The sequence below is a fragment of the Vombatus ursinus genome, unplaced genomic scaffold, assembly GCF_900497805.2.
Source record: "Vombatus ursinus unplaced genomic scaffold, bare-nosed wombat genome assembly UNPS02015012.1, whole genome shotgun sequence".
NCBI classification, from domain to species: domain Eukaryota; kingdom Metazoa; phylum Chordata; class Mammalia; order Diprotodontia; family Vombatidae; genus Vombatus; species Vombatus ursinus.
The window spans coordinates 184,220-198,205 of record NW_020954790.1 but is presented as its reverse complement, the minus strand read 5'-3'; the positions used below and the strand labels follow the sequence as shown (position 1 = coordinate 198,205).

Sequence of the window (13,986 nt, the reverse complement as noted above, 5' to 3'; positions counted from 1 at the left end):
CTTGAACTTTTAATGTCAGGTGACTGACATTTTTTATTTCAATGGAGTATGGTTTATGAACCCAACTTAGTTTTTTAGAATAAAAATTTGAAGGGAAGTATTTCTGAAACTGTGTCTCCAGGCACTTCAGATAATCAATTATAACTCTTACCATTAACTGTTTGGGAAGGTTATTTTCAATTATAAAATCATCTGTAGCTGAAAACATTTCTAAAGAACCATTTTCTACCCTATTCTTCCATATGTTAATTTTTTTAGTAAAACTTTCAATTTTATCTTTTAACACAAATATGTTACAATTTTTTCCTTGAAATGACATTTAAAAATCAGTGAGTTTTTTAAAAAATTCTGACAAACAACACAGTTCAAAAGCTGTAAGTCATTAAAAAAAATTAACGAAATTGGATTTCTGCTCAGTCAAAAATATAACTTCATCTTTCAATTTCAATAATCTGTTTATACTTTGCCCTCTTGAGAGCCACCTTACCTCTGTATGTAGTAATAAACTTTTGTAATAGGAGTCTATATCTTTCCAAAGGTTTGAAAACCAATGCTTGTTAAGGCATGGCTTTTAGTGAAGTTAATGACTTTGATAGCATCGCAAAAGACAACATCTAACTCTAGTGATATTTTTTTGGCTACAAATGCCTCCTGATGGATCATGCAGTGAATAAAAGTGATATGTTCATTACTCACCAGCTTTACCTTTTGCCACAAATCCAACATTCTTTTTTTTTTTTTTTGGTGAGGCAGTTGGGGTTAAGTGACTTGCCCAGGGTCACACAGCTAGTAAGTGTCAAGTGTCTGGTCTGAGACCGGATTTGAACTCAGTCCTCCTGACTCCAGAGTCAGTGCTCTATCTACTGTGTCACCTAGCTGCCCTAAATCCAACATTCTTGCCCATCATTGCTTCAGCACCATCTGTACAGACTCCAGTGCAGTTTTTCCACTGTAAACCTTCATTTGTGAAAAATTAATTAACTTTAAGATATACATTTTCCCCTCTTGTGTGCCCTTTCAAAGGACAATAATAATTCTTCATTTATGCTTCCTTCCTAAACATATCTTACATAAAGTAACAACTGTTCCATGTTAGAAATAGTTGTTTTATCTAACTGAATTGCAAACTTTGGGCTGCCCTTAAGCCTGGTAATAAGTTGCTAGAATTGGTCATTACTAATTTCAGAAATTCTTTTGGAAACAGTATCATTCAATAAAGGAACATTATGAATTTCATCTCCACACTTTTTCCCATGTCATATTTCTGACATTTGATTATCAGCAGGTAACATGAGATCTTCTCCTATCACATAGGGCTTTTTAGTTTTGCAATTAAATAAGATGTTTCATAAGATGCAAGTAAATACTATTTGTTGACAGTTACAAATTTATCAAAATGCTGTTTTTCTTTATTTGAAGATTTTAAAAGTTGTTCAAAATATTCCTTTAGTCTATTGCAATATGTTGTTTGCTTGGTATTAAGATTTTAGTTTGGTTGGTTTCAAACTCTCTGTAGCCAAAACTTCATTAAAAATTAAGCAAAGAGGTTCTTCCACACCATCTTCATTATTAGAGGCAAATCCGTAGGACAAAAATGATTTGACACATTTTCTTTTTCTTGTCAATTTAGGTGTACGACACCTTTTGGTATGACATTATCATCAGTATTTTTACCTCTTCTGTCTAAATTTAGCCACTTATCCATAACCAAAAAATATCTTTGTCCTAAAATATGAATAAATATTGCTAATGATTTCTCAAATAAATACTAGCTTTAGTTTATGAAGTTACATTTGTGCTTAATTTAAAAAATTGATGTTCACTTACATACACATATAGTGGTGATAGTGAACAAATATTATTGAAGGGTTTTTGTCTTTACTACTGCAATTAACCACTATAAAGGGAAGGAGAGAAACTGGAGCCATAGTCAGGATAACACAAGATTTAGCTACTTCTACATTAAAGGATCAGAGGGCTTGGAATGTGATATTCCTGAGGGCAAAGGAGCTAGAATTACAACCAAGAATCACCTCCCCAGCAAAACTGAGTATAATCCTTCAGGGGGAAAAATGGACATTCATTGAGATGCCCACATTAGAGGAGGTGCTGTTCTCTATGAGCAAAGCAGAATTGAGACAGCTCAAAGGAAATGCAGGATGCGCAAATTTAGGGAAACCATCCCAAATGTTCACACTGACTATTTGTGCCTGACCTGTGGTGTAGCATTTTGGGCTTGTATTGCTCTGATCAGGCACAGTCAGACACACTGAAACTAGACTCTAGCATAGTGATATCATTTTGGTCTTCTTTGAGAATGAAGGACAGCAATGCAACCAACCAACCAACATCACAAGTGGTTCACCCATTCCCCAATTGATGGGCATCCCCTCAGTTTCCAATTCTTTGTCACTACAAAGAGAGCAGCTATAAATATTTTTGTTCATGTGGGTCCTACTACAGACCTAGTAGTGATATTGCTGGATCAAATGGCATGCACAGTTTTATAGTCCTTTGGGCATAGTTCCAAATTGTTCTCCAGAATGGTTGGATCAGTTCACAACTCCACCAACAATGCATTAGTGTTCCAATTTTCCCACATCTCCTATATTTATCATTTTCCTTTTGTGTCATATTAGCCAATCTGATAGGTGTGAGGTGGTACCTCAGAGTTGTTTTAATTAGCATTTCTCTAATTGATAGTGATTTAGAGCATTTTTTCATATGACTATAGATAGCTTTAATTTCTTCATATGAAAATTTCCTGTTCATATCCTTTGACCATTTATCCATTGGGAATGACTTGTATTCTTATAACTTTGACTCAGTTCTCTACATATTTGAGAAATGAAGCCTTTATCAGAAACGCTGGCTGCAAAAATTGTTTCTTTCTGCTTTCCTTCTAATCTTGGTTGCATTAGTTTTGTTTGTGCAAAAACTTTTTAGTTTCATGTAATCAAAATTATCCATTTTGCATTTCATAATGTTCTCCCTCTCTTGTTTGGTCACAAATTCTTGCCTTCTCTATAGATTTGGCAGGTAAACTATTCCTTGCTCTCCTAATTTGCTTATGGTATCACCCTTTATGTCTAAATCATGTACCCATTTCAACCTTATCTTTATATAGGGTGTGAGATGTTGGTCTAGTTTCTGCCATACTTTTTCCAGTTTTCCCAGCAGTTTCTGTCAAATAGTTTTTATCCCAGAAGCTGGAGTCTTTGGGTTTATCAAACAGTAGATTACTATAGTCATTGACGACTATGTCTTGTGTATCTAATCTATTCCACTGATCCACCATTCTATTTCTTAGCCAGTACCAAATAGTTTTGATGATTGCTACTTTATATTATAGTTTTAGATCTGGTATGGCTCAGCCACCTTCTTTTGCATTTTTTTCATTAATTCACGTGGTATTCTTGACCTTTTATTCTTCCAAATGAATTTTGTTATTATTTTTCTAGTTCTTTAAAATAATTTTTGGTAGTTTGAATTGTATGATACTGAATAAGTAAATTAATTTAGTTAGAATTATCAATTTTATTATATTAGGTCACACTACCCAAGAACAATTGATATTTTCCCAGTTGTTTAGATCTGACTTTATATGTGTGAAAAGTGTTTTGTAATTGTTTTCATATAGTTCCTGGGTTTGTCTTGGCAACTAGACTCCCAAATATTTTATATTGTCTATAGTTATTTCAAATAGAATTTCTCTTTCTATCTCTTGCTGCTGGGCTTTGTGGGTAACAGATAGAAATGCACATGATTCATGTAGATTTATTTTATGTCTTGCAACTTTGCTAAAGTTGTTAATTGTTTCAAGTAGTGTTTTCATTGATTCTCTGTGATTCTCTAAGTATACCATCATATCATCTGCAAAGAGTGATAGCTTTGTTTCTTCATTGCCTATTCTAATTATTTCAATTTCTTTTTCTTCTCTTATTGCCAAAGCTAACGTTTCTAGTACAATATTTAATAATAGTGGTGATGATGGACATCCTTATTTCACCTCTGCTCTTACTGGAAATGCTGCTAGCTTATCCCCATTACATATACTGCTTGCTGATGGTTTTAGACAGATACTGCTTATCATTTTAAGGAAAATGCCATTTATTCCTATGCTTTCTAATGTTTTTAATAGGAACATATATTTTGTCAAAAGCTTTTTTTGAATCTGTTGAGATAATCATATGATTTCAACAACAGAAAATGTTGTTGATATGGTCAATTATGCTAACAATTTTCCTAATATTGAACCAGCCCTGCATTCCTGGTATAAATCCCACCTGGTCATAGTATATTATCCTCATGAAAAATTGCTATGATCTCTTGGCTAATATTTTATTTAAAATTTTGTCATCAATATTGATTAGGAAAATTGGTCTATAATTTTCTTTCTCTGTTTTGGCTCTTCCTGGTTTAGGTATCAGCACCATATTTGTGTCATAAAAGGGGTTTGGTAGGACTACTTCTTCACTTATTTTTCCAAATAGTTTCTATAGTATTAGAGTTAATTCTTCTTTAAACGTTTGCTAGAATTCACTTGAATTCCATCTGGCCCTGGAGATTTTTTCATAGGGAATTCATTGATGGCTTGAGAAATTTCTTTATCTGAGGGGAGGATTCTGGGAAGATGACAGAGTAGGTCACAAAATTTCAAGCTCTCAAGATCTTCCTCCACAAAAGAGATAACATGGCGCCTCAGGGCAAACATAGAGAAGTGAAAATAAGTAAGAGTGGGGACAGAACAGGGGTCCTCCTGGGACAATCAGAGATCTGAAGAAAAATCCCAAAAGGAGGTTTTTGTCCCTGTGAAAAGTAAACACCTCCAAGCTAGGCCCACTTAAAAACAAGCTGCAAACCCTGGGATTAGCTGGGTTGGGAGGCTGCCACAGCTTTTAATGAAGTTAATGATTTTGATAGTATTGCAAAGTATGGTATCTAACTGGTGATATTTTTTGGCTATCACTGCTTCCCCATGGATCATGCAGTGAGTAAAAGTGATATGTTCATTGCCACCAACTTTAACTTTTGCTACAAATCCAACATTCTCACCCATCATTGCTTTAGCACCATCTCTACAGACTCCAATGCAATTTTCCCACTCTAAACCTTCATTTGTGAAAAATTCATCAACTTTAAGATATATACATATACACATATATGTATATATCTTCCCCTCTTATGTGCCCTTCCAATAATTCCTCATGTATGCTTCCTTCATAAACATATCTTACATAAAGTAACAACTGTGTGCCATGTTAGAAATATCAGTTGTCCCATCTAACTGAATTGCAAACTTTGGGCTGCCCTTACACCTCGTAATACGCTGCTGGAATTAGTCATTACTAATTTCAGAAATTCTTTTGGAAACAGTATCATTCAATAAAGGAGGCTAACAAATTTCATCCCCATCCTTTTTCCTATGAATTATTTCTGACATTTTATTAGCAGCAGGTAACATGAGATCTTCTCCCATCAATTGGGGCTTTCTAGTTTTTGCAATTAAATAAGACATTTCCTAAGATGCAAGAAAATACTTTTCATTGACAGTAACAAATTTATCAAAACATTGTTTTCCTCTCTCTTTTTTTTAAGATTTTAAAAGTTGTTAAAAATTTTTCCTTTGGTTTATTGCAGCACTCTACTTGCTTGGTATTAAGATGTCATTTTAGTTTGTCTGGTTTCATGTTCTCTGAAGCCAAAACTTCATTACAAATTAAGAAAGAGGTTTTTCCACACCATCGTCATTATTAGAAGTAAATCCACAGTGCAACAATGATTTCACTTATTTTCTTTTTCTTGTCAATTTAGGTGTACTACAACCTGGTAGCAATGACTCTGCCACATTGTCGTCAGTATTTTTACCTCTTCTGTCTAAATTTAGTCACTTATCCATAACCAAAAAATAATTTTGTCCTAAAATATAAATAAATATTGTGAATAATTTCTCAAATAAATACTAGTTTTAGTTTGTGAAATTACATTTGTTTGTGCTTAATTTAAAAAATTGATGCTCACACTTATGTACACATATAACAGTGCTGGTGGGGGAATATTTTAAAGGGCTTTTGTCTTTACTTTCTGCAATTAAACACTAATGTTTCCAGAAAAGAAGGAGATAACTGGAGCCATAGTCAGGATAACACAAGATTTAGCAGCTTCTACATTAAAGCATTGGGGGGCTTGGAATATGATATTCCTGAGAGCAAAGGAGCTGGGATTACAACCAAGAATCACCTCCCCAGCAAAAATGAGTAAAATCTTTCAGGGGAAAAAAATAGACATTCAACAAGATAGAGAACTTTCAAGCATTATTGATGTAAAGACCAGAGCGGAATAGAAAATTTGACTTTCAAATACAAGACTCAAGAGAAATATAAAGAGGTAAACAGTAAAGGGAAATCATAAGGGACTTAATAAAGTTAATTGTTTATATTTCTAGGTGGGAAGATGATATTTGTAATTCATAAGACATTTCTCATTATTGGGTTAGTTAGAAGGAGTGTATATAGATAGAAGGCACAGGTGTGAGATGAATATGAAGGAATGATATCTAAAAAATAAAAAAGTAAGAGAGGAATGTACTGGGAAAAAGAGAAAGGAGGAGGTAGAATGGGGTAAATTATCTCACATAAAAGAGTCAAGAAAAAGCTTTTACAGTGGAGGTGAAGACAGGAGAAGTGAAGGTGAAGTAAGTGAACCTTACTCTCATCAGAGTTGGCTCAAAGAGGGAATAACATACACACTTAATTGGATATAGAAATCTATCATACTAGGAGAAGGGAATAAGAGAAGGTGGGTGATAGAAAAGAGGGCAGATGGGGGACCATTAAGTCAGAAGCAAAACACTTTTTAGGAGGGACAGGGTGAGAGGAGAGAGAGAGAATAGAATAATTAGGTTGGAAGAGTAGGATGGAGGGAAATACAGTTAGCAATAATAATGGTGAAAAAAAAATTGAAGCAAGTTTCTCTGATAGAGGCCTCATTTTTCAAACATATAGAGAACTGAATCAAATTTATAAATATAAAAGCCATTCCCCAATTGGTAAATGATCAAAAGATATGATCAGTTTTCAGATGAATTAATCAGAGCTCTCTGTATTCATATGGAAAAACACTCTAACTATTGATTAGAGAAATGCAAATTAAAACAATTATGTGGTACTGCATCATAACTATTAGATTGGGTAATAGGACAGAAAAGGTAAATAACAAATGTTGGAGGGGATGTGGGAAAAATTAGACATTAGTGCACTGATGGTGGAGTTATGAACTAGTTTAACCATTCTGTAGAGCAATTTGGAACTATGCCCAAAGGGCTATGAAATCACTCAAGCCCTTTGACCTAGTAATACCACTACAAGTTCTGTATCCCAAAAGAGATAAAAAACAAAAAGGAAAGGGATCTATATGTACAAAAATATTTATAGCAGTTCTTTTCTGGGGGTGAAGAATTAGAAATTGAGGGGATGCACATCAATTGGGGAATGGCTGAATAAATTGTGGTATGTGATTGTGATGGAATACTATTGTGCTAAAAGAAATACGGAGCAGGATGCTCTCAGAAGAACCTGGAAAGGTTTACATGAGCTGATGCAAAGTGACACGTATTGTGTACAAAGTAACAGCCTTGTGGTAAGATGTGAATGACTTAGCTATTCTCAGCAATACAATGATCCAAGACAACTCTGACGGACATATGATGAAAAATTCTATCCATCCCCAGAGAAAGAGCTGATGGTATCTGAATAGATTGGAGTATACTTCTTAAACTTCCTTTATTTTTCATTATTTTTTTCTCTGTTTTCTTTCACAACATGACTATTATGGAAAGTTTTACGTGACTGCACATGTATGGCCTATGTTGAATTGCTTGCCTTCTTAGTGGGGGGGGGGGGGGGGAGGGAGGAAGGGACAGAATTTGGAACTCAAAGTTTTGAAAATGAACGTTAAAAATTGTTTTTGCATGTAACTGGGGAAAAATAAAATAGTAAATAAAAACATGAAAAAAGGAGATAATAGTAATTTAAAAATCAAACATTCTAACAGAATACAATCTGAAGACACATTAATTTGATACTTACCTGCTGAGGAACGATGGTAGGAAAATATTAAAAATGTTTATTTTCCATAATTAAACTATTATGTTTCTGTAAGAGCAGAAAACTTTGTATGTACAGCAAAAACACTGCAATTTATCGCATATGACAGTCTCAAATCTGATCCAAGGGGTTTCTGGCAGTATTCATTGGCATTGTACGTTGTGATGGCATGGTCCGGTGCACAGTGTGCACGCCTTGTGTTCAGGGCTGCAGTGAAGTTGTGAGATGCAGCGTGGGCAAGCGCTGCCAGAAATGCCTTGGATTCATTACTCGTTGGATTTGGAATGAAGTTTCCATCATTGCACGTTGACTTTTACTGTTGCCAAATTTTTCATGACCCACAGGTAAAGAAGCGCTGGTCTCATCTTTCTCTTGCTACTCAGATGACCTGGAACCTGAGTAATAAGTCTTCAAAGATGGATGATGGGTTGATTTGGCAAATGTTGGCAATGATGTAGCTCTACCCCTCTCCATCTGAGGGGAGGACACAGGGAGGGGCGGGTGAGCGATGGGATTAGGAACTCCCAGCCCCTCAGGTAACCCTTGTAGCCCTTAGGTTAAATAGCCTCTGCCCTTTGGGGATTCAGAGTGTGAGTGAAAGTTGTGAGAGTGCCCTCCAGGCAGGTCTCTGGGTCCTTTTCTGTGCTGCCTCCAGGAAACCTCAGGAGGGGAGAAAGGTTGGTGCCCTGCTTTCAGCGGCTGGAAGCGGCATGGCAAACAGACTTCCCACCTTCTTTACTGTGGCCAGCTCCAGGCACCTCCCATGTCTGACAGGGCGTGTTTCTGCCCAGTATGTGGCTGACAGTGGACGGTGGAGTCTGTGACTGAGCTGAGGGCTGAGTGGGCTGATCTCAGTGTCTGTGGAGAGAAGACCCGGGATTCCAATGTCGCAGCTAAGGGGATGAAGGGGTAGTTCAGCCGCATTCTGTAGGCTCTACCTTTGCTTGGGGTGTCCTCAATGACTTTGGGCCTGTCTCCAGCAGGGGGCGCTGTGGGACTGCCTTGGACGAGACCTCCTGAGGCTTGATCACAGCTGATTCATCACACAATCCTCTCTAGAGCTGGCAGGGGACGTCTGTCATCCCTGCCTGAGCCCCGGGTGCACCTGCGCTGTTGTCCCCCTGACCTGGTGTGGTGAAGAGAAGTATTTGCATGAGGCAAAGCCACATCCTCCCAGAGTGGGCAGCGGGGGCTTAAGAGGCACCGGCAGGAGCCCGGCCCAGCTCTGAGCCCCAGAAACAGCATCTCCAGCATGGCCTTGACGGCTCTCCTCATGGCGTTGCTTGCTCTTAGCCAAGGTTTCGGGGGAGAAACCTGGGGAAGGCTGAGCATGAAGCAAGGCAGCGATGCCTCTGGCACCATCCTGATGTGTCTGTCTGTGCTGTTGGTTTCAGGGGCCAGTTCTCAGGCAGTGGTGACCCAGGAGCCGTCTCTGAGTGTGATCCCTGGAGGGACAGTCACCCTGACCTGCAGCTCCGGCACAGGGGCCGTCACCTCTGGGCACTATCCCTACTGGTTCCAGCAGAAATCTGGCCAAGTTCCCAGGTTACTCATCTATAATACCAACATTCTTGTATCAGGGGTCCCTGCCCGGTTCTCAGGGTCCCTCCTTGGGGACAAAGCCGCCCTCACCATCAAGGGGGCCCAGCCTGAGGACGAAGCTGACTACTACTGTGTCCTGTGGTACAGCAGTGCAACTCAGTGTCACAGTGATAGATTCAGATGGGGAACTGAGACAAAAACTCACTGCCCCAAACGTCGCTCTGCTACAGACCTTGCCCTTTCCGTGCTGAGGGGAGCGGGGAAGGAAAGAACTGGGTTGTTTATTACGCCACCCTCGCTCCACTAGTTAAAATGGTGTGGTACGTCCAAATTATTTCATAATATTGTGACGTTTTCCTTGGTCAATATTTCTTTAGATGCCACTTCAGATCATCCTAGAGAGAGGTGTCTGAATGCATGGCAGGCCCTCTGCCAGTCTGGACATTTCTCTCTCTAAGCTAGGAATGTTTGGATTTAGAATAATGTGAAATTACTAAACTTTGTTGAGGGTGGTTGTTGTTCGGTGGTTTCAGTCGTGTCAGACTCTCCGTGGCCCCATTTGGGGCTTTCCTGGCAGAGATACTGCAGTGCTTTGCTTCCTTCTCCAGCTCCTTTTACAGATGAGAAACCGAGGTAAACAGGGTAACGTGACTTGCTCAGGGTCGCACAGCTAGTGAATGTCTGAGGACAGATTTAAACTCAGACAGATGAGTCTTCTGGACTTCAGGTCCAGCACACTATCCACTGTGCCACCCAGCTGCCCCAATTCGCCAGACATGATTACAATGTCGAGTTCACTATTAATATTTCTTCTTCAAAGCCAGCGATGGCTCTTGGGCCCTTCCCAGTGACATCACTGGAAGGCTGAGGGCTGGGTGACTAGCCTGGACCTCTGAGGCCCTATGAGTATAAAGGCCAGCTGAAACCTCTGTCCCATGACCTCAGAGTGGCCAGACCTCTAACCAGTGGGGCAAGTCATCCCTCAGCAACGGAACTGCACAAGGAGCTGCAAAGAGAAAAAAAACAGACTCTGAAGGAGAAGGGGGTGGTGTCTCTCTTCGACGTTGCTGGCAAGATTCCTACCAGAGTCCTCCTCGATAGGCTGGTCCTTTACCTGGAAGATGGCCATCTACCTGAGAGCCAGTGAGGCTTCAGAGAGGGCTGAGGAAGGGTCACCAATGGAGCGAAGCAGGGCTGTGTGCTGGCTCCCATGCTTTTTAGCATGATGTTTCCAGCAGCGTTGTTGGAATCCTTCAATGAGGATGATAACAGCATCAAGATCAGCTATTGCATGGATGATTAATTATTCAACTTGAAAAGGCTCTGAGCCCAGACTAAAGTGGAGTGAGACTTGATTCTTGACTTCTTGTTTGCAGATGACCGTGTACTCAATGCAATCTCTGAGACTGAGATGCAACACAGTGTGGATCCATTCTCTGCTGCTGGTGCTAATTTTGACCCGACTATGAACACCAAGAAAACAGAGATTCTCTGCCAACCAGCACCACACCATCCATACACGGAACCAGAAGTTACAGCAAATGGAGGAGTTGTTAATACTGTGGATAAGTTCACTTATCTTGGCAGTATATTTTCCAGGGATGCACACATTGATGATAAGGTTGATGCATGCATTGTCAGAGGTAGCTCAGGGTTTGGCAGTCAAGTGCTATTACTCTCCTACCAAACGAAGGCATAGCCTGTTGTGCAGACCTCGTTGCTGTACGGCCATGAAACCTGAACAATCTACCAGCATCATTCCAGGAAATGGAATTGCTCCCATTTGAATTGTCTTCAAAAGATTCTGAAGATCACTCGGCAAGATAAGGTACTGGACAGCGAGGTCTTTCCTCAAGCTAAACTGCCAAGTATTCAAGCCCTACTGCAGAGGGTGCAACTCTGATGGGCTGGCCATGTTGTTCAGAGGACAAACGTACATTTGCCTAAAAGAGTGTTTTGTGGAGAACTCACATAAGAACATCTCTCACACATAGGTCAGAAGAAATTATATGAGGACACTCTCAAGAGCTCTCTAAAAACTTTGGCATTGACTGGGAGATACAGGAGATAGTGGTACAAGACCACCCAGTGTAGCATGCCCACATCAAAGAAGGTGCTGTACTCAATGAAAGGAGAATTGTGGTAGCTCAAAAGAGATGACATGACTATTTGTGCTTGACCTGTAGGCACGCCCTTCTGAGCTGTATTGGTGTTCTCAGCCACAGTTAGACACACCACACAAGGGTCCTGACAGAGTGATGGCGTTTTTGTCCTCTGATTATGAAGGACAAGACCAATGAAGTATATGTGTATAAATGTGTGTGTGTGTGTGTGTGTGTGTGTGTGTGGTGTGTCTACTTCTGGACAGGGCTAATGAAGACATTTGTTTTGCCTGACTTTACATATTTGTAACAGGGGTTTTGCTTCTTTTTTCTTTCTCAGTTGGGGTGGGTAGAGGAATGGAAGGCAGAGAAGGACAATTTTTGCTGATTAACAAAAAATGTATTTCAAAACAGAGACATACAGGGAGCCCTGTTAGTAGAATGAGGGGAAAGTTCCCATTGGTCATTTTATAAGAACTGAAATCCAAAAATATACCTTGGCTCTTATTCGCTGGCCTGGAAAGGTTAGATTGCCAGTACAAGGAGACGAACACACAATTGTTGCCCCAAAGGCAGAGGACGGTATCAGTATTTATGTTTTTCATAAACACACAGGCAGCCGCATGGTGGGAGAGTGGCTGGTGCCCTTTCCACACTTACATCAGGACGATGTTGGGACCTGCAGACCAGCTTTCCCTCATCCTTGATCAGGGCAGCACCAAAGTCCCTCCGATTCTCATGACCCCTGCCTTCCAGGGTCATTGTGAGGATCCCATGAGATCACAGATAGGGAATGCTTTGCAAACCTTAACATGGGATGTGAAGGCCACCTGTTACTAGTGTTGCTTTTACTACAAGGATGGTTTGTAGCAGACACTGGAGGATGGAGTCGGTGACTCTGGTCACCTTGGCTGGCTGGGCTATTCCTGAAGACTGTGTCCAGAGGAGAGGGTTGGGATCTCAAGGCCACAGCCCAAAGAGATGGGGCCATGGTACCAGATGACTGGCACATACAGGTGTTCATGGCATCATAGATTTATAGCAGGAAGGGAACTCAGACATCATTAAGTCCAACCCTCCCATTTTACAGTTGGGTAAACTGAGGCAGAGGGAGAGCAATGTAATTCTCACGGGTGGTAGGCATCAGAGGGAGGATTGGAACTCAGAGTCAGTGTTTCATCCACTGAACCACACTGGTTTGGTGATTGTGGCCATTTCACTACCAGATATTGGGGAAGGTTTGTAGCAGTCATATTTGGGGTGACCTAACACACTGAGTGACTCAGGAAGACCACAAAAAGTGTTGGGGCTGGAAAGTTGTGGAAACCATCTGTAGGTGAAATAGTTGGTACCCCTGGGACCACACCTGTGGGGGCTCACTCCTAGTTAACATTAAATTATTATTACTATTATTATTAGTCCAAGACCTATACATTTTCTATTCACCTCTCTTTCATCCGTTATTGCCAAATCCATAAGATGTGACTTCCTCTGTGAAAAAGTGACAATCCCAATTTAAAATAATCTGAAGATAAGACAGCACCTATGTCTGACTATATCTGAATATTGTGTGCAATTCCAGGCCCCACAATTTGAAAAGACATTACGTGCAGGGGAAGCCAACTAGGAGAAGGAAGAGATTGGAAACAGTGTCATTGGAAAAGCAGTTAGATTGGGAGAAACTTGGGTTTTTGAGTTGTAACTCTTAAGGTAAAGAAGAAGGTAACAGAGCATTGGCCAATGGGAGCTCCGTCCTCAGAGCCTTCTCTACTTGCTGCCAGAGCAGCTTGGGGTACAGGTTGTGGGGCGAGGGGGCTGGGGGCTCACCTTCTTGAAATGTGTGATGGTGTGTAATGGAGGGCCTTGATCTCCACTTCAGAGCATGCACAGGTATTTGACAATGCCCTTTAATGCCGCTGCCTTCCCTCCATTGATTATTTCCAATTGACCCTCTATATAGAGCATTTGTCCAGAGTGGTTTGCATGTTCTCTCCCTCAGACAGTGAACACCTCAAAAGCAGGAATTTTTGCCTTTCTCTGTATTTTCAGTACCTAGAACAGAGCCAGAGTAGGTGGTTCATAAATATTCCCCAAGTGGCTGAATAACTGACTCTTTCCAGTCTGTTGACCATAGGTTGAAAGAATGGACATTTGGCTGGTTATGTCTCATACCCAAAGAGGATTTTCACTGTGTCATCTTGGTGCTCCTTCTTTGGGAACCCCAGCCCCACCAGTGT

The 13,986-nt window shown here is 40.2% G+C and overlaps 1 gene segment (V, D, J or C); it reads left to right on the top strand.

Annotated features, from left to right (window-relative positions):
* The first annotated feature begins 9,342 nt into the window (after window positions 1-9,342).
* Window positions 9,343-10,794, top strand: LOC114030801. The segment is given in 3 exon segments: window positions 9,343-9,403; window positions 9,500-9,806; window positions 10,593-10,794. Coding segments are annotated over 3 exon segments (555 nt in total).
* The last annotated feature ends 3,192 nt before the right edge of the window (window positions 10,795-13,986 follow it).